At 36.0% G+C, this 22,179-nt stretch overlaps 1 protein-coding gene across 5 annotated transcripts in view; it reads left to right on the top strand.

The window, feature by feature from the left end:
• The window catches only part of PPP1R42 (protein phosphatase 1 regulatory subunit 42), a 46,617-nt gene extending 32,178 nt beyond the window's left edge, over positions 1-14,439 (top strand). For 2 of the 5 annotated variants that reach the window (XM_034668859.1, XM_002916387.4), the window contains exons 6-7: positions 9,014-9,131; positions 13,166-14,437. In XM_034668859.1, the coding sequence (XP_034524750.1) occupies positions 9,014-9,131; positions 13,166-13,305 (258 nt within the window). In that variant the 3' untranslated portion in view covers positions 13,306-14,437. Of the gene's footprint in view, positions 1-9,013; positions 9,132-12,489; positions 12,544-13,165 lie in introns of all 5 variants that reach the window. The other 3 variants (XM_019796542.2, XM_034668861.1, XM_034668860.1) reach the window with 3 other exon arrangements.
• Positions 14,440-22,179: the final 7,740 nt, after the last annotated feature.

Below are 22,179 nucleotides of genomic sequence, written 5' to 3'. Positions count from 1 at the left end.
GTCTCCCAAATGCCAGCACAGTGGATGGAAAATGACCCACAGACAGGTCCATCCTTAAATGTTTTTAGGACACCAGGAGTAAAGAGTTCCTAAAGAATTTGACAGAGAAAAAAAAAGATCATAACACAAAGAATCAAAATGGAATCAGAATTATCAGACTTTTCTATCTGGAACACAGTAGAGTAATGCCTCCAACATTTTGAGATAAAAATATTCTAAATCTAGAGTTATATACTCCATCAATTTTTCAATCAATTATGAGGTATAAAATGTCTTTGAACATGCAAGCTCTCAAAAAAACTTACGTACCTTTTCAGGCACTTCTTAAAGAATAGAATTTCATCTAAACAGGACAGAAAACTAGGAAAAGGGAAGACATAGGATCTAGGAAACAGGAGAAAGTCAAAAGAAATTCCCAGAATGAATATGAAGGAAATGTGAAGTGAGGTCTTAGAACAGCATCTACCAGCCCAGGTGGTAGCAGGCTGAATTGGTGATAAATACACAGAAAAATAAGCAAATAATCAACCCATTTTTAACTCCAGGGAAAATAAAAAGCAATCACAGCATATTATGTGATTTAACTTAGAACAGTAGTTAAGTGAATTTAATTATATAGTCAATAAATATTAACCCTATCAACAATTTTAATCTAACTCTATTGACAGGACTGGGGAAGGGAAGTTTATTAGGGGTTGGAGTGGTACTTATGAGAATTATATCATCATGTTCCATAGTAGGAATTCAGTAGATAATTATCTAAGATTTAAAAATCAATAAATAACAGCTATTATTTAGTAATGTAGAGGTAAGTGGGTGTAGGAATAGCTGTGGAAATTGAAAGTGGTTTTGTTATAAGTCCTCAGGTACTCTAAGTTTTGTTGTAAACCCTATGGTCCTATTTTTTAACAGTGTTGATTGCATTGCTTTGATTTTAAAAAATCTAATTTAAAAATGGCTGAATGATTGGTAAGGAATTCCTGGTTGATAGAATTCTGTTATCATATATCACCATATCCCCCATTAGACTGAGAGCATTTAAGAGAAAGGAATTTTTGTTATTTCAGAATCCCCTAGAGTGCAGCCCAGTGAGTGCCTAGCACATAACAGGCACCTACTACATGTTTACAGAAAGAATGAATAAATGAATAGTAAAAAATATTCAACCATGTGAAGAAGGAATGTAAACCATTCAGCAAGTTCCAACTGTGGGCTATGCCAACAGTTGCCTTTTTCCTCCCCTAAAGAGAAGATACCCAGGGAGTAAGGATGAAATTTCAAGTTCTTTTACTTCCAGCAAGAAGACAAGCAATTTAAAATGCCCTGCATAGCTTCTTGGAAGAGTGAATATAGACTTGTCCAGGGTTCATTTAAAATGTGCTCTTGTGTTGTTGGTGGAAATGCAACCCGGTGTAGCCACTCTGGAAAACAGTATGGAGGTTCCTCTTTCAAAATGTTAAAAGTAGAACTACCCTATGACCCAGCAATTGCACTACTAGGTATTTATCCAAAGGATACAAAAATGCTGATTTGAAACATCCCAATGTTTATAGCAGCACTATTAACAATAGCCAAATCATGGAAAGAGCTCAAAGGTCCATCGACGATGAATGTATAAAGAAGATGTGGTATATATATACGATGGAATACTACTTGGTGATCAAAAAAAAATGAAATTGCCATTTGCAACCACATGGATGAAACTTGAGTGTATTATACTAAGCAAAACAAGTCAGTTAGAGAAAGACAATGTATGATTTTACTCATGTGGAATTTAGGAAACAAAATAGATGAACATAGGAGAAGGGAAGGAAAAATAAAATAAGACTTAAAACAGAGAGGGAGGCAAACCATAAGAGACTTTAAAGCCTAGAGAACAAACTGAGGGTTGCTGGAGAAGAGGTGCGTGGCTGGATGGGCTAAATGGGTGATGGGCATAAGGAGGGCACTTGCTGGGATGAGCACCTGCTGTTACATGTAAATGATGAATCAGTAAACTCCTGAAACCAGTATTAGACTATATATTAACTAACTTGAATTTAAATTTAAAAATGATAGGAACAATAAAAAAATAAAACATGCTCTTGTGGTCCCTTTAAAATCAATTTCCAATGGCTTAGTAAAAGGACGTGTTGAAGTTCAGTAACAAAATGTCTCCATTTCTTTGGCTTTTATTTTTCCATTCTTTATGCTCACCGACTGAAGCTGCCCCAAAGCTCTTGACATCAAACCCTGTACCATGGGAGAGAAAGCTCAATGTGCCATACATAAGGTCGTTGACATCCATCCTAAAAGTCTTCAACAACAGACAGCTTTATGCCATGGGGAAAAAGAAGTAGACATCATTAGAGACTCCTAACAAAAACCCTGTAATTACCCAAGGTTTTTAGCACTTAGAGCAGCTGCTTTTATATGGACATCCATAGGTTCCTTGTATACATCTATATGAAAATACATGAAATAAGAAAAAAAGAAAAATAATGGTCCCTTAAGATAGTTAATAACTTTGAATCTTCCAATCAAGATTCTGCTTTGAGCAATGAGAAAGATATTTAAGAAAAATTAAAAGGAAAAGATACAGCAACAGTAACAAAAATTCTGGCGGGGCAACTTAAAATCTTAGAGCTCTGTGGAAGGAATAAGAAAAGGAAAAAGAAAAGAGAATTGGGTCACTGGCAAAAATAGGTATTCCCCAATGATGCCCATGCCCTAGCCCACTGAGGGTACTAGAGCCACAGGGGAGTGACTACATTAGAGGTGGAGGCATAGGATACAGTCCTGGAGGAAGCTTCCTCCTATTTGGGATTTCATTCCCTTCCCTCTCACTTCTACAGATGCACAGCTGCCAAGGACTCCTTCCCCCAAAATCCTCTAACCCTGCCCTCATTTCTCCTATTCTCTAGTCCAAAAATGGTCCGGGGCAGAGATTTGGGGCAACGGAGGTGGAGGGAGGAGAAGGAAGGGTGGCAGAGGAATAGAGGAGGAAACAGAATAACAGAAGATAAATACTGTCTTTTCCCCTTTCTATGTCTGTGGGCCCTCTAATCAGCAAATTTTTCAAAGTGGCTTCATACAATTTCTCCTTTATAATTCCTGTCCTCCTTCTAATGTCAGTTCCATTGATTCATGCATTCACTCGTTCATGTCTTTTTATCCATTCATTCAAAACACCTACCATCTGGCAATGCTTGTTAGACAATGGGGGAGACAATAATGAACAAAAAACAGATACAGTCTCTGGCCTTGAAGAGCTCTCACCCTTGAGGGGAAGAGAAACATTAAGCACATAATCACCCGAAAACAAATGTAAAATTGCACATCTGGCAAATACTACAAATAAAAAGTATGTGACTCAAAGAGCCTCCGACAGGGGGATTTGTCTTCGAGAGCTCAGCGAAAGCTTCCCTTAGGAAGGGATTGCTAAACTGGGCTCTGAGAGAACAGAAGGGTTTACCAGGTAGAGAACAGCATGTGCAAATGCCCTGAAGCAGGTGAGAGTCTGGCAAAGATGAGAACAGGAAGCAAAGAGAGTGAACGTGGAGCATACTACACATAGAGGCTGATGGGTAGATGGGCCACATAGGTCATGATAGAGAATTTTGTCTTTAACCTAAGAACAATGGTAAATCACTGAAGGTGTTTAAGCAAGGGGTAAAGTAGTAATAAAGTAGCATTTCGAAAAGACCAGTATAGCTACAGTGTGGAGAATAGCTTGGAATAGGCTAGACAAGTTAGGCAGTGAGAGATGGTAGAAACTTGAACAGAGTTGGGGTAGAAATAAAGTGAGTAGATACTCTGGAGAGCTGTTTGGAAATCAAGTGTACAGAACTTGGTGGTGAGTTGGATATACAGAGCATTGAAGAAGGAGAGGTCAAGAATGATTCTCTGGCTTCTGCCTTGCCCAACAGAAAATAGGGAACTCAAAAGTCAGGTTCAGTGGAGAGGGAAAGGATCATGAGTTTTGGTCATACAGAGTTTGAGGTGCCTTTGTAGTGTTCCAGAGAAAATATTAAGTAGACAATTGGATATATAAAGCCAGAGCCCAGTGGACAGAAGAATGTGGGTATCTTCAGCATATTGGTTATATGGTCACTTAAACTGCTATCATGAATGATACTACCTAGATATGGGAGGAAAGAGTATTTGATGAAATGCTCAATGTAGCTTCCCATAAAATCTGGTTCTTCTTGTCATGTACAGATGACCCTTCCTTCCTCAGTGTAACAGACGTTTTACTATTTTCATCAATGTGGCTATTCTTTTTCTGTAAAGGGTCTGCACATAAATGGAGATCGTGATGTTTTAGACAATTGTTTTTCTAGCCATAATTTTACAGTCTGCTGTGGTCCAGAGAAGGAAAACAAATATGAAAGAAATAAATGTAGATTATAGAAAAGGAAGGAAGTGAATTAATCCCTGAACATCTGCCACAGGGACACCTATTTGCTCCCATTCCCCACAGGAAACTGTATGCTCAGGAAACATGATGATGCCCTTGGAGAGGTTTTATAGCACTGTTACTGCACAGATATTCTTTGGGCTTTTTCTCAATTAAATGGTCTGTTTCCATGGGCCAACTCAGTCAACAGTCCACTGGGTATAGCTCTTTTTTATGAAATGTTTTCTCCAGTCTCAAAAGCAACTTTTATAAAACAGCTTGTTTATACCTTGGGGATTTCTATGGTCAGAAGTTACTTGTAGAGTCAGAGATTCATTCAGGATCCAGGGAGCCTGCAAAAATGTAGAATCACAAAGCCGTTAGGGAGCAGACAGTAAGATAACATGCCCCAAAGAAGTGAAACTGAGAAAGTTTGAGATTGGCAATGTATGGCTCAGTGATAAGGTTAGCAGTGCCTGTTCAGAAGGACCAGGCTGCGGGAGTGCGCAGTGACTGAGGAAGAAAAGTGGCCTAGACCCTTAAAACTCCAAATGTGGTCCTAAGACCAGCAGCATCAGCCTCAAAAATGCAGAATCTCAGCTTCTGCTCCAGACCAAACATATGAGAACCTGCATTTAATAAATGAGATGTCTAGGTGATTCTTAAGCACAAAAAGGTTTGAGAAACACTGCTCTGTACTACTCTTTCAAGAAGTGTAGCGATGGTAGGTTAAGAGATAGGATAAAAGCCATAGGAGAGGGAGAGATTAGAAATGAACATGCCCGAGAATAGAAGGCCTAGAAAAAGGGAAAAGATCAAGAGGACTGATGAATTTGAAAAAGGAGATGGGACTCTTCCTTTGTTGACAAAAGTAGAAAAGAGGAATGGATGAAGTATGAGACCAAAGGCAGGAAACAGAAAACTGTGGGTAATGACCCAGTTCTCCCCAACAGACAGCAAAGTCAACCACTGAGGAGGAGAAAGAAAGGTTTTAGGCCAAATACTCCATAGTTCAAATTCAGAGGGCTCTAGTTTAAATGACATCTACTTTTGGTTAACATTTCTTTGCATTTTTTTCTGTAACTCCTTTAAATAAGTATGCATCGATGTATTAAAATATTAAAACTTCACTGGCCATTTACAATAAAATTTCCATTTCTATAAGTAGTTGATGAGCCATGAACTTCACTAGGGCCAACATTATATACCTTGATGACATATTAAGTCAAATAAACATCATGGTTGCAAAAATTTATAAAAACTTGAAAGAACAGTAATACTAAAAAAATCTTTACCTGCAGTTTTTATGTCTGCAAAGTTTGCTAAATCAATAAAATGATCTGAAAAATTCATCTCACAGTCAGGTATATTAGTGATTTACTTCACTGGTTTTCTGATAACCATTTATCATGAAGTAAAGCATCTTCAGAACGAATGGTGGAAATAAAAAATTTGATGTGCCTGCCTCTTATATAAACTAAATATTTGATTTATAAGACACAAATGAACAAACCACTACGGCCTGTCATGTTTTTCCAGTTTCTAATTTATTCAACCTCTGCTCAATATTGATCCTGACAAGCACAGTAACCCAAAGATAAATTTATTCACTCTACAGTTTAGTCAGAAACAAGCCAAAAATTATAGATTTTCCCAGGCAGATGATGACAAGCAGTCAGGGGGATGACAAATGGCTGTCTTTAGATTTAGTTAGGACAGTTGGACCAGACATTTCCAATAAAGATTGGAGCATGCTGGTCAAATACAGGTTCATCAGTGGCCATCATTAATTGTAGAGCAAGCACTGCCAGTTACTGCAGCCGCCTACATAGGAGCCTGGGCACCAGCCCTGCATGGGAAATAGAATCGGTTCCTAAGTATTTTGCAGCACTCCTCTAAGTGATAGCATGACATGATCATTTATCAAACAGAGACTGTCCAGAAAAGTGTCTGCTCCCTTTAGTAACACTGAAGGGCAGGAAAGCGAAAGCATTTTATTAGAGACAGGAAGGCAATGAACTACCGGAGTGTATCCAAAGGGTAATCATATTTCAGCACAGGATTAGTTTTTTCTTAAATAAACATACACTGGAGGGAGTATGTCATGGGTCATTTATCAAGTGAGGAACAATTAACAAAACTCTACAGGATTCTTTTTATCTGTATAAATTTTAAGTTTTCTTATTGTTATTACTTAATTTTTGGATGATGGGCATCATATTCAACACTACAAAAATGCAATGCACAGTTCCTTCCTTAGAGGTTTTTAGACTAAGAGAAATACAGTGAAACTCTCACATAAAATAATTATGGCTGTCCCAAATGCTGTTAAACAAATGTTGTGGAGAGGAAATAATCCAGGGCCCAAGACTGAAAGATGAAGTTACAACTTTTGAAGACAGCTTTCTTATAAGAAGTCAACTACTAGTTAGTGAGTCAGAAGCTTATTCTTCCTTACAACAATTTTTGCTCTCTATTGACCAAAATTAAGAGAAAGGTTATTAGCTGAAGGGTGGTAAGGCAAAAAGACAGAGAATTAATATATTTATTAGTTACCTGCTTTGTTTCAGGCACTTTATATGCCACAACAACTAATCTTAACTAGTCACACTTTATAAATGAGAACACAGACTTGTCTAAGGTCATACAGTAAGCAGCAGTGCCAGGAAGGTTGGGGTTGTCTATTTTTTTTTAAACTCCTATATTTTTTTCACAAATTATTTATTTGGATACCTCAGAGTCTAGTACAGAACTTAGCCCATGATTCAATACCTATTTTGTTGAATAATGAAGTAGGTAGAACTGGAAATATTTTTACCATTTTATGAGAAGACACTGGTCTCAAGAAGATTAAGAGAACTACCAGGTGCTCTGCAGTAGGTCCTAGACATCTACCCAGCTATCCTTGTAATTATTCCCCTAAAATACCATTCCTTCATGTAGATAGAGGCATATACCCGGATATTCCAAATCTGTTACCTCCATGATATGAGCGTTTTGTGGGGATTTTTTTTTCCATGTTAAGTTCTACAGCCAACATGGGGCTTGAACTCACTACCCTGAGATCAAAAGTCACATGCCAGCTAGGTGCTCCTTGTGGAGATTTTTAATATGTGGAAGGGAACTGTTGTCACAGCTCACAGTAAAAAAAAAAAAAAAATTCTGGGGCACCTACGCCTAGGTGGCTCAGTTGGTTAAACGTCCAACTCTTGACTTAGGCTCAGGTCATGATCTCAGGGTTGTGAGATCAAGTCCCACACTGAGCTCCGTGCTGGGTTTGGCGACTGCTTAACATTTTCTCTCCCCTCTACCCCCCCCATCTCTAAAAACCAAAGGTAAACAAACCAAAAAATGATTTTCTAAAATCTAAAGAATAAATTCAGTCTTATCAAAAGAAATTTTTCCAAAAATGGAAAAATGAAATATCTAAGTAACAAGAAACATTGCCCCTCCCCATCTCTAAAAACCAAAGGTAAACAAACCAAAAATGATTTTCTAAAATCTAAAGAATAAATTCAGTCTTATCAAAAGAAATTTTTCCAAAAATGGAAAAATGAAATATCTAAGTAACAAGAAACATGCCCCTCCCCATCTCTAAAAACCAAAGGTAAACAAACCAAAAATGATTTTCTAAAATCTAAAGAATAAATTCAGTCTTATCAAAAGAAATTTTTCCAAAAATGGAAAAATGAAATATCTAAGTAACAAGAAACATGCCCCTCCCCATCTCTAAAAACCAAAGGTAAACAAACCAAAAATGATTTTCTAAAATCTAAAGAATAAATTCAGTCTTATCAAAAGAAATTTTTCCAAAAATGGAAAAATGAAATATCTAAGTAACAAGAAACATGCCCCTCCCCATCTCTAAAAACCAAAGGTAAACAAACCAAAAATGATTTTCTAAAATCTAAAGAATAAATTCAGTCTTATCAAAAGAAATTTTTCCAAAAATGGAAAAATGAAATATCTAAGTAACAAGAAACATGCCCCTCCCCATCTCTAAAAACCAAAGGTAAACAAACCAAAAATGATTTTCTAAAATCTAAAGAATAAATTCAGTCTTATCAAAAGAAATTTTTCCAAAAATGGAAAAATGAAATATCTAAGTAACAAGAAACATGCATCAAGCAAAGAATAAGATGGAAAGTACAAATAGGTTAAATAGATACACAAGGCTGAAAGGTACCAATCTTTGAAGGTAAGGAAATGATAACAGGAATAAAAATATCAAGTAATTCATTGCCAATTACTTTCAGCTTTGCAATTAAGAGTATGTATGAATTGATCTATACTTTGTATTTCCTAATTTTCCCTATAATTTTGGTCTTGGCTTGAGGAGAACAAATAGAAGGATCATAGGTGTTTGCCTGTTGCTATTCTTCAGAATTTTCATGAACTTTGTAATTCTCACCACCTTATTCTAAAGAATAGTTATTTCTCTAGATCTGTACAAAATCAATTAGTAGTATAGACCATTTTACTCAAAAAGATTTATGGTACACTTTCTAAGTACCTAGAAAAGCAGTAATTAGAGCTAGAAAAGCAGTAATTACCTTTAAAAACAGCAAACTGATACGAAAGAAATATTGATGATTATGAAATACTTGTGTCTTGTTTTTTCTTCTCTAATTATAGGATTTGGAATTTTTACTGAACAAGTTGATGAAGCTGTGGAAAATGGATCTAAATGGAAATCCTGTCTGTCTCAAACCTAAATACAGAGACAGACTGATACTGGTGTCCAAATCACTGGGTATATATTTATATTATATTAATATAATTTTCTTAGAGAAAGAGAACTGGTTAACTTTTTAGTTAATTTAATATCAGGCCTTGAAAAATATAAATATGATGTCTGAATCTATGAAAATGGTCAACTTTAAATTCAATATTTTAAGTAAAAGCAGAAGTTAAAATTGAGAAATAATACATGAAAATATCTGCTGTTGAGAAATAATTAAGGCACCACATACCCTTTCTTTAAAAATGTGTAGAACTTGCTGACCTTTTGTCAAATTCTCACTGGCACAAATCCTCTGAAGATCCCAAGAGACTCTTTAGTTCTTGGATCTGTAGATGAAAATTAATGAAAGTATTCATTGCTTGACAATTGCCCTAAGAATGTACAGGGTTCCTTTCATTTGAAAGGGGAGCAAGGTAGGGAGTCCCTTTATGAGATCCTTAGAAATAATAACACCCTGATTATGCACTATACTGGGGGCAATGGACAATAGCTCTTCACTAGGGACCAAGTTATACAACATCAGAGAGATAATGAAAGAGTTTCCTATAACTGAACATGCTATACTTGGGTATAAAAACTAATGCATGGCAAAACCATTTCAAAGCTCATAGCTGTAGTAAACCTTGATTAATCATGATGCTAGTGCAGTGGTTCTCATTGGGGGAGGCAGGGGTTGATAAAGGGTATATCACAAAAATTCAGGACTTTTCAAAATACATATGCAAGGGTCACACCCTGGCCACCACCCTTGACCCCATCAGCCAAGGGAAGGAAACACAGAATACACCAAGAAAACAGTCATTTGTATTTTTTGTAAGTTGTGCAGATGAATCTGCAATGCACATTCCCCCAACTCTCCATCTCCTTCCCTTCCTGACCTCCACTCGCAATTGTATTAGTCCACTTTCTTTAGGAAGCAGAGTAAATACAACTAATGTTAGATGCTTAAGAATCTTCCTATGTTCATGGAACCATTTCTGGGAACACTTCTCATTATATAGTACTGTAGGTGATGCAGTAAAGGATGTGGAGATAAGGTACTTTCTAAATAAATAGAATTTAGTCAAAAATTTTTTTAGGGGCGCCTGGGTGGCACAGCGGTTAAGCATCTGCCTTTGGCTCAGGGCGTGATCCCGGCGTTATGGGATCGAGCCCCACATCAGGCTCCTCCACTATGAGCCTGCTTCTTCCTCTCCCACTCCCTGCTTGTGTTCCCTCTCTCGCTGGCTGTCTCTATCTCTGTCCAATAAATAAATAAAATCTTTAAAAAAAAAATTTTTTTTAAATAAATCTTTTCTAAACATATTTTGTGATTATAAAATTAATACACATTTCCTTTTTTTTTTAATTTTAAGTAGGATCCATACCCAATGTGGGGCTTGAACTCACAACCTCGAGATCAAGAGTCATATGTTCTACCAACTGAGCCACCCAGTCACCCCTAAAATTAATACATATTTCTTGGGGCACCTGGGTGGCTCAGTCGTTAAGTGTCTGCCTTCGGCTCAGGGCATGATCCTGGCGTTCTGGGATCGAGCCCCACATCAGGCTCCTCTGCTGGAAGCCTGCTTCTTCCTCTCTCACTCCCCCTGCTTGTGTTCCCTCTCTCGCTGGCTGTCTCTATCTCTGTCAAATAAATAAATAAATAATCTAAAAAAAAAAACCATATTTCTTACAAAAATGCAGAAAATACAAAAAAGAAAATTAATGTCATTCATAATCCCACCATAAATCTGCTGTTAAAACTTTAGTATATGTCCTTTCAGTCTTTTCTCTTTGGTTCTAGCTTGTCTTCTTCTCTTTTTTTTTGTAAGATTTTTTTTTTTTTTTTAATTTGAGAGAGAGCATGAGAGAGAGAAAGAACAGGCAGAAGGAGAGGGAGAAGCAGCCTCCTGGTGAGCAGGGAACCCTACCTGGGATCATGACCTGAGCCAAAGGCAGACACCTGCAACCAACTGAGCCACCCAGGCACCCCCAGCTTGCCTTATTTTCTTGTCCTTTTTTATGCAAAACCAAAAACGAAAAGTGAATTGAGGACCCGGTTTGATGTCCCCAGTAAGGACTGTGGAGAGACATGTTTTGTAAGTAACCCAGTCCTCACCAAACAGAATGACAAGCCACACATTTGGCTTACTCAGCCTGAGTGGAAATAAATTTTGTGTTGAGAACAACTCATTAAAACAAATCTCATAGGTCTCTGGTCTTATGTCCATTACCTGGCTTCCCCCTCCTGAGCCACCTCTACATGATCATTTCCTAAAAGAAGAAATCAGACTTAGTAAGGCATAGTCTCCTAATCATTCTCAGCTTTGTCTGCAACATAAACATGAGGAAAAAGGGATCATGGTGAAAGATTTGGATTTTCATTCCTTATCTTTAGAACATGTTTTAAAAATCTATATTTATTTACACATATCACACCCAAAAATACACTAACAAATTATACAATTATTAATAAAAATAAATCTGGAAAGATATCAATAAATCCAAGTGGTTGGGAAAACTAAGCATAAAAGAATGACCTTTAATATAAAGTTTTAAGTACGAAGATGCTTGATAAAGAACATTCAGCCAATTTCTTACCTTCCAATTTGGAGAGTACTAATTTCAGTTAAAATAAGTACATGACACAATATATGGAAACAACTATACTTCCAGAGTTTATGGTTCTAGTTTACATTTCCAGTTTCATCACTTTATTTTGTACTTAGGATCTAACAATATTATGAATCATATATTAAGAGGCAATGTTAATACTTTCAGTAGTGCAATCAGTATCAGGATACTGTCACTTTCCCTGTAAGAACATGATTTAAAATTTTTTACTACATCCTTTTCTCATCTGGGATCCAGTGGAAGACATTCCATGGATAATGAAAGAAAAATATATAATTATCTTTAAAAACTATTATATAGCAAATTTTGTTAGAAAGAGATAGTCTTTTTATCGAATGAAGGCCACATATAGTGATGTAATTACATATAAAACAAAATGTCCTATAAAGGAATAATTTGTAATTTTATAGTATATGTAGTATATATACATATACAATGGAATACTATCAACCATTAAAAATTGTGTTTAAAGAAAGACATGATAAAATATGATCACAATACAATAATAAAAATTAGAATGTAATACCATGTAAATAGAGAATTCCAACTTTATATAATACACACACACACATAGAAAACAAAAAATGTTAAAATATACTGTTAGTGGGTTTTAGTGATTCTTTTTGGTTGTAGAACACAGGCAATATTAATTTTTTTCTTTTCCCACTTTTTTGTATTTTCCAAATATCTTACAGTATACAAAAATTATTTTATGTAATTTAAGATACTCAATTTTCAAAACTTTTTTTAGAGGAACAAAATTTCAACATAGCTGAAATCTTCATTGAACCAAGAGACCAGCTTTGTGAGTTGTCCCTATCATACCCTATGTTCTAGCATATAATAGCAGTGCCTGGGTGGCTCAGCTAAGCCAAGGCTGGTTAAGCCTAGGATATAATAAGCATTATTAATGTATGTGCTTTTAAAATACCATGATAAATGTACAAAATTTCTTACTCACTTTGACATAAAATCTATTTTATTTTTTCTTAAGAATAATAACCATAATATGGAAATGAATAGATAATATCTAAATTTTGTTTAATATGACATTTTTGTTTTTAAAAATAACAATACAATTTACATGTGGCCCTAGAAGGGAAAGCATACATCAAACTGTTTACAGTGATTATCTTTGTCATTGATGGTAAGGAGAATTATGGACAGTAATTACAGAGTCTTTTTATGTTTTTTTTTCCACCATGTTTCAGTTGTTTATAATCACATATTCTTTTTGAAATCAGAAAAAAATAATTAAAAATAAGTAAGAGCTTAACAAAAAGAAGTTGTATAAATAAGGTATTTTTAAAAGATATTTATTTCAGCCTCTGTTGTAATTTAAGTTCATGTGCCTTAAACCAGAAATACATATATATTGTCTATATATTTATATATTATATTTTAAGCATATAAATTTTTTTGTCTAGAATTTCTTGATGGAAAAGAAATTAAAAATATGGAAAGACAATTCCTAATAAATTGGAAAGCATCCAAAGATGCCAAGAAAATCAGCAAGAAAAGGAACAGTAAAACCGAGGATGGAAGCAGGCTGTCAATCATTAGTTAACCACTTCTACTAAAAGAGGGAATATTCTACCCAGCAACAACAACAAAAAATGCCAGAAATAAAAGGCTTTTGTTTAGATTTTTGTTTAAGATTTTGGGTTTTTTTAAAACTTATTTACAATTCCTTGGAAATTTTACCTGTAATGTTTACATATGAAAATGGTAGCTACTGCCAACAAAAGCTGTGTTTGGTTCATACTGAGTTTGACTATGTCAGCTATGAAAACAGAGCCATAAGGGTGGGAGAAAATGTATAATTTTGTATCTGACAAAAGTACATGATATTAATTATGCAAATGGTGAAACGACAATCAGCTATGTAAACTGTGAAACCTAAGTCACTAGTATACGAGTTTAGCAGCAGTACAAAAATCACATTTCCCATCAGGATACAGAATAAAAATGTATGACAACCACATCTGTGGCCTATACTCTGTGGCTATAATACAAAGACAGGTCAACCTCCCCTGCTTAACTTATGTACCTCATGTAGCCAAGTGTAACATGTAACAATTATCTTTATCATATTTAGGAGCATCCTAGAATTAATTCTTCACAGATTCTATAGTCCACAACATTGGAATGAACATTTCCTCTGTTCCATAACAGTGTTTGAATGCTAATGGTCCTCCTATTTCACAGCTACCGGGATGGGATCATAGAAAGGGATTAGGTCAGGGGAATAGGGAAAGGGAAACTATAATAGTATAGTGAGGCTTCATGCATGGATACCATATCCTAGGAGCTCTGCCACTCTAGAACAAGGAGGTTGAGGTGAAGAGAAGCAAAGGTAAAAAGGCATGGAGCTCTGGTGATTTTGCCATATCACATCCATTGAATATGAACTGTGGGAAATCGTTTTGAAGAATGGGACTTTCTGAACTGACAGTATTACCCATGAGTGATGATGATGTGCTGGCAATGTGAATTTTTCAAGATCTGAAATCTATAAAATGGACAGGCAGCATTTCTCCTATGTTCATCCCTGGCTGGCTTTGAAGGGCAGAACCAGACCCAGGGTAAGGATTCCAATATTTTACATACTTTCAGTATTATAGCAAGGACATCAAAGTACTTTATTAATACTGAAGTATTCATAGAATTCAACACCAGCCCTCACCCAAAAACTGAACTTATTCTAAACAGAATGTAGTTTCCTTCATCTTAATAGATTTTAAAAATTCTCCCTACTTCAGAAGCAATTTCCAATGAAATTCTACAAAACAATTAAAATGTGCCTTAAAGTTTATAATCTAAAAAATTACACTGTCATTTGATTTTTCTCAATAAAATCTTCAATTTCTTCATAATCTAGTGTGACCACTAACAATTACCAAAAGCAATCTTTAAAGCCATATAGATACAGTAATAACAAACCATCTGAAAAGTGATTTAAGAAAACAATTCCATTTAGGGGCGCCTGGGTGGCGCCGTCGTTAAGCGTCTGCCTTCAGCTCAGGGCATGATCCCGGCGTTCTGGGATAGAGCCCCACATCAGGCTCCTTTGCTAGGAGCCTGCTGCTTCTTCTCCCACTCCCCCTGCTTGTGTTCCCTCTCTCACTGGCTGTCTCTCTCTGTCAAATAAATAAATAAAATCTTTAAAAAAAAAAAGAAAAAAGAAAACAATTCCATTTAATATAGCACAAAAAAGAATAAAATACCTACAAATTTAACTAGTAAGGTAAGAAAAAAAAAAAGAATTGTATACCAAAAACTACAAAACACTAATGAAAGAAATCAACAAACAAACGAATGGAAAGACATCTGGTGTTCATGAACTAGAAAATTTAATATTGTTAAAATGTCCATAATACCCAAAAACAATCAAGAAATTCAGTACAATCGTTGGGGCGCCTGGGTGGCACAGCGGTTAAACGTCTGCCTTCGGCTCAGGGCGTGATCCCGGCGTAATGGGATCGAGCCCCACATCAGGCTCTTCGGCTATGAGCCTGCTTCTTCCTCTCCCACTCCCCCTGCTGGTGTTCCCACTCTCACTGGCTGTCTCTATCTCTGTCGAATAAATAAATAAAATCTTTTAAAAAAAAAAAAAAGAAATTCAGTACAATCGCAATCAAAATCTGAATGGCATTTTAACAGAATTGAAAAACAATTCTAAAATTCGTATTGAACCACAAAAGACCACAAATAGCCAAATCAACCTTGAGAAGATTAGAGGCATCACACTTCCTGATTTCGAAATATATTACAAAACACAGCAATCAAAACAGTGTAGTACGGGTGTAAGACAGACATACAGATATACAGAATAGAATAGAAAGCTCAAAAATAAATCCATGCAAAACGATCAACTGATTTTCAACAAAGGTGCCAAGAATAAAGACAGTCAAATGTTGTTGGGAAAACTGGATATCCACATGCAAGAGAACACTTATCATAAACCATACAAAAAAATCCACTCAAAATGGATTAAAGACTTAAACATAAGACCTGAAACTGTAAAACTCTAGAAGAAAACACAGGAGAAATCTTCATGACATTAGTCTTGGCAATGATTTCATGGGTATGACACCAAAAAGCACAGGCAACAAAAACAAAAAAGTATACTATATCAAACTAAAAAGTTCATGCAAAGCAAAGGGAATAATCAGCAGAGTAAAAAGACAACCTACATAATGGGAGAAAATATTTGTAAACTGTATATCTGATATGGGGTTAAGCTCCAAAACATATATAGAACTCCTCCAACTCAACAGCAAAAAAACTAAAAACCAGATTTTAAAATGGGCTAGGGACTGGGCCGCCTGGGTGGCGGCACAGCAGTTAAGTGTCTGCCTTTGGCTCAGGGTGTGATCCCGGCGTTATGAGATCAAGCCCCACATCAGGCTCCTCCGCTGGAGCCTGCTTCTTCCTCTCCCACTCCCCCTGCTTGTGTTCCCTCTCTCACTCGCTGTCTCTGTCTCTGTCAAATAAATAAATAAATAAATCTTTAAAAAAAATAAATAAAATAAAATAAAATAAAATGGGCTAGGGACTTGAAAAGGCATATCTCCAAAGACCTACAAATGGCCAACAGGTATATTTTTTTTAAAATGCTCAATATCATTAATCAACAGGGAAATGCAAATCAAAACCACAATGAGGTATCACCACACACCTGTCAGATGTGTATTATTATCAAAAGTATCTTGGGGCGCCTGGGTGGCACAGCGGTTAAGCGTCTGCCTTCAGCTCAGGGCGTGATCCCGGCGTTATGGGATCGAGCCCCACATCAGGCTCCTCTGCTGTGAGCCTGCTTCTTCCTCTCCCACTCCCCCTGCTTGTGTTCCCTCTCTCGCTGGCTGTCTCTATCTCTGTCGAATAAATAAAAATTAAAAAAAAAAAGTATCAATGTGCCTTAAACCAGAAATACATATATATATATCTATATATTTATATACTATATATTTATATGCTGTATATGTATGTACTATATATCTATATATTTGTATATATATATATATATATATATATATATATAAACCTATTATTAAAAAGCCAAAAGACAACAAGAGTTGGTGAGCATGTAGAGAAATTTGAACTTTGTATACTACTGGTGGGGATGCAAAATGGTGCAGCCACTATGAAACACAGTGTGGCAGTGCATCAAAATTTAAGAATAGAACTACTATATGATCCAGCAATCCCAGTTCTGTGTATTCATTCAAAAAAACTGAAATTAAGATTTTGAAGAGATATTAGTACTCCTGTGTTCACTACAGCACTAGCCACAATAGCCAAGATGTAGAAACAACCTAAATTTAGTCCAATGACAGATGAATGGATAAAGAAAACATGGTATATACATACAACAATATACTATTCACCCTTTAAAGAGAATGAAATTCTGCAACATGTGACAGCATGAATGAACCTTGAGGACATGATGCTAAATAAAATAAGCCAGTCACAGAAAGACAAATACTGCATGATTCCACTTACATGAGCTATCCAAAATAGTCACAGTCATAAAATCAAAGAGTAGAATGGTGGTTGCTAGAGACTGGGGGAAAGAGTAAGTGGGGAGTTACTAATTAATGGGCATAAAGTTTCAGTTAAGCAGCATGAATAAGCTCTAGAGATCTACTGTACAAAATTGTACCTATAGTCAAAAATAACGTATTGTACACTTAAGAATTTGTTTACAAAGTGGATCTCATGTTAAGTGCTCTTACCACATATATTAAAAAAAAAAAAAAAAAGCTTCTGCACAGCAAAGGAAACAATTAAACTGAAAGACAACCTACTGAATGGGAGAAGATATTTGCAAATGACATATCCAAAAAAGGATTATATATATATAAAGAACTGATATAAGTCAACACCAAAAAAAAAATCCAATTAAAAAATGGGCAGAGGATATGAACAGACATTTCTCCAAAGAGGATATGCAGATGGCCAACAGACACACGCAAGATGCTCAAGACATCACTCATCATCAGGGAGTTGCAAATCAAATCGACAATAAGATATCACCTAACTCCCATCAGAATGGCTAAAATAAAAAAACCCAAGAAACAATGAGTGTTGGCAAAGATGTAGAGAAAAAAGAATGCTCACGCACTATTGGTAGGAATGCAAGCTGGTGCAGCCACTATGGAATACCATATAGAAGTTCCTTAAAAAGTTAAAAAAAAGAACTACCCTATGATCCAGTAATTACACTCCTGGGTATTTAACTCCAAAATACACAAAAACTAATTCAAAGTGATATACGCACCCTTATGTTTATTGCAGGATTATCTACAATAGCCAAATTATTGAAGCAGCCCAAGTGTCCCTTGATAGACGAATGGATAGATGTGGTGTATATATACAATGGAATATTATCCAGCCACAAAAAAGAATGAAATCTTGCCAGTTGCAACAACATTGATGCAGCTAGAGAGTATAATGCTAAGCAAAATAAGCAAGGGGGAAAAAAAAGAGAGATAAAACAAAAAACAGACTTAACTACAGAGAAAAAACTGATGGTCACCAGAGGGGAGATGGGTAGAGGGATGGGTGAAATAAGTGAAGGGGATTAAAGAATGTACTTATCATGATGAGCACTGAGTAATTTATACAATTGTTGAATCATTACATTATACACCTAAAATTAATCTATCATATGCTAATTATTTGGAATTAAAATTAAAAAGTTAATTTTAATTTAAAAAATTTTAATGTTCTTCGCACAAATTTTTTAAAAGCCATATAGAATGTTACATAGTACAGAAGTATCATTTCATACCTTGCTGTAGTTGCTATTATAATAATCATTAATAATTTTAAATAGAAAGCACTCTAGGCTAGGAGGAAAAGAAGAGGGGGTAAGGGAAAAAAGAGGTAATTTTTACTATGCTAAACATTTCAGATATCTATAAACATCATTGCAATTAATCATTATAACCTATGGCAAAGATGATTATTACATCCATTTTGTAGATGAGAAAGCTGAGTTTTAGAAAGGTGAAATAACTTGTCTAAGGTCACAAAGATAGCAGTGATTGATTAATCAAAATTATTTAACTTCATCAAACAGCTTTGGCTTCTAGTGACAACTCTAGCAATGACTGGCTGAATTATGCTTGATAGAAGGACAATGATGTCTCCTCTACTTAGAAATTCACTTTGGATTGGTGGGAATTTAGGGAAATCTGCAGATGTATAAATATGTGATAATGTAAACAAATAATTTTTGTAAATAAAAACTGCAGAGAAAATGGGATAATATTAAAATAATTTTAAGTATTCTAATAGATTATATGATTTTACTATATTGAAAAATAAACTCTAAGGTCAATTAAAATATAATTGAAATTGAAAGCTGATTAGCTGCAAGAGAAAATTATCTTGAGTTTTCCTCAGGAGTACTTAGTTATTCTCCCTTGACCACTTGTAGATACCCTTCTCTCTCGCCTCCTATATGTTTGCCATTCCCATCCAAACACAATGACTCAGTTCTGAGTCTTTCTGGAATAACATCAGTGACATCTGTAGATACATGTATGTAGCACACAGTCACTCCAACCTTCGGTATGTGACCAACAACTTAACACTATGGTTTTACTAAGGCTCTGTTATTACTGCTCAAAAGAAATGGAAAGCATGAATTAAAGTCTAGAAGATATGTTATGTATTTTTAAAATCTACAATATACCTTTAGGTCTTTAGAAGAACTAAGATGAACCTTTTAAAGACATCCTGTACAACCAAATACATTATAAGTGAACAGGAATTCTTAGGAAGATAATAACTTGTGTACTTCATGACCGTTTACATATTTTTGATAGCCTTGTAAATTTGGAGCTCTATATTGGAGGTTATGACAAGATTTATAGGAATTATGACTTCAGACTTCAAGGATCTTATGATAAAAAATCTTGTCCTAAATATAGCCACATAGCTATATAACTCAAATTAGGAAACAAAATCAAACACTAACAAAATCCAAAATATATGCATATCTTTTAGCATATACTTCTGTAGTGCTTCTGTGGAAACATTGATTTATTCTTTTAATAAATATTTATTAAGCACATTGGAGGTACAGAGGACTATGCGAAACACTGGAATTAGAGGTAAATAAAACAATGCCCACTTAAAGGGAAATAATTGCTGGAAAGGGAGGAAGATCTCTCAATAGGGAAATGATGTGGAATGTTAAGTGCCAAAATAAAGGTATGGATGCCCTCCATAAACTATACATAATTAATAATTAATCTACTCCCTATAGGTTAAACCCTCTGAAAAACTAAAAAACTAAACTCAGAACAGCAGAATGCAAGGGCAGTTCATATTTATATTAATGTTGGTGTACCCATTTTGGCTATGAGAGCTGACCATAAACTTTCCTGGATAGGTTTTTACATATGCAAGTCTGTAATATTTGATCTGGAATATTAAGTTTTTAATTGGTTTTATTGTGGATCTATTTAACTTTAATTCCCTTTCATAAATTATAATTTTGGATAGTCTTATGCTGTCATAGGCCATGTTTACAATTTAGTTATTAGTTTCAAAGCAAAACATTTTAATTCTTTGTATACTACACGTAACTTTGAAACAATGCATCACAGGTGGGTAAGCCAAAATCAGTCTGATATACAGAGATGGATTCCAGATGGAAATGCATCCACAGAAAGCTCCCAAGAAGATAACCCTAAAATTACTGAAGATATGGGGTAGATTCTTTCAAATATTTGTGTGATTTCTCTTTTTTGGGAAGATGGGACACCCTGTCAACAACACAGAGGAAGAGAGGCCCTCCAACTGTCTCCTTGTTTTGGGGTCTCAATTCTTCTTAACCAAGCACCCCTCCCCCACCCCACCCCAAAAAAGTTCATTGTTGGTCTGCCCGATAATCACACAGTTGTGGTGGAGTAATTAGTTCGAGAAGAGCTGGGAGTCACAGACTAGATATACCCACTGAGGTAGGGCAAGTGACTCAGGACAGTCCCAAAAGCAGCAGGTAAAGATGTCTGGATGAGTAGGGATCATATCAAAGGAGCCTGAGGCCTAGTTGATGATGGGTGGTCCACTAGTGAATAGATTACTATGCCACAGGTATCTAGTGGCAAAAAGGAGGGGCAACAGAGGTAGGCTACTTTCACTACTTCTCCAAACCGAAGGTTCTTAAACTGGTGTCCCTGAAGGAGAAGTTTCATTAGATTCTCAAAGGGGTTTACGATCTAAAACATTAGTTAAAGAGTCACTATTCTAAACCTTGAGCATATATATGCATAATGTAGCTCCATATGAATCAGCTTTAAGTTTCCTGATAAGGAGAAAATTGCTTTTTTAGTTTTAAAAAATGGTATTGCTTCAGTCATACCAGAAAATAAGTTCATTTATTCATAAAACTAACAGGTACCTGCTATATGCTGGGCAATACTGAATATAAAAACTCAAATGAGATAGTCCCGATCTCAAAGATCTTACAACAAGCTGGTTGGAGAGTCAAATGGTATACAATTACTGTGGAGTGTGATAAATGCTATGAGCATTATAAACCAGATCCTAATACAACCTATAAATTATTTGTTCAAGTTTTTCTCATTTATAATCAATATGATTGCTCTATTGATCTTTCCAATTATATCACAGTAGTCATTACACTATAACGATGGGGGCAAAAGCATGTTTCTTTGAGAAAGTAATCAGAGCCAGGATACATCCTCTAGAATAGATTTCCTTTTTCCTGAACTGCCTGCTGAAGGCCAGACAGGTTTGTTGTGAGACCCCCCCCCTTTTTTTTTTAAAGATTTTATTTATTTATTCAACAGAGATAGAGACAGCCAGCGAGAGAGGGAACACAAGCAGGGGGAGTGGGAGAGGAAGAAGCAGGCTCATAGCGGAATAGCCTGATGTGGGGCTCGATCCCATAACGCCGGGATCACGCCCTGAGCCGAAGGCAGACGCTTAACCGCTGTGCCACCCAGGCGCCCCTGTTGTGAGACCCTCTTTGCAGAGTACAGTCAAGGTATGGTGACTTAGCATTCTTTAATGGAGCCCACCTAAAAAAGACCTATGAACAACACTGTTGCACGGTCCTAGCCCCGTTCCCTCGAGAGTGGCTTAGGCTAGATGAGATGGAGGCATTAGGGAGAAAGGGTCCTGTGAGTCTGCAAAATGCTTTATTCAGGGAGAGGAAAAAGGACATGGAGTCCAAGCTCATCTTCACTCACCAAAAACAAACAAACAACACAGAAGCTGCATGAGAGTTTGCTTCACTGCTTATGTATGTTACCATTACCATCAAAACCTGAGCCACTCTGTCCATAGTACCCTGGTAGATTCTTGAAAGACTTACATAATTAGGGGCGCCTGGGTGGCACAGCGGTTAAGCGTCTGCCTTCGGCTCAGGGCGTGATCCCGAAGTTATGGGTTCGAGCCC

This window comes from Ailuropoda melanoleuca, chromosome 9 (assembly GCF_002007445.2).
Source record: "Ailuropoda melanoleuca isolate Jingjing chromosome 9, ASM200744v2, whole genome shotgun sequence".
Taxonomy (NCBI): Eukaryota; Metazoa; Chordata; class Mammalia; order Carnivora; family Ursidae; genus Ailuropoda; species Ailuropoda melanoleuca.
The sequence above is the reverse complement of the archived record's forward strand: the minus strand, read 5'-3'. Positions and strand labels throughout refer to the sequence as shown.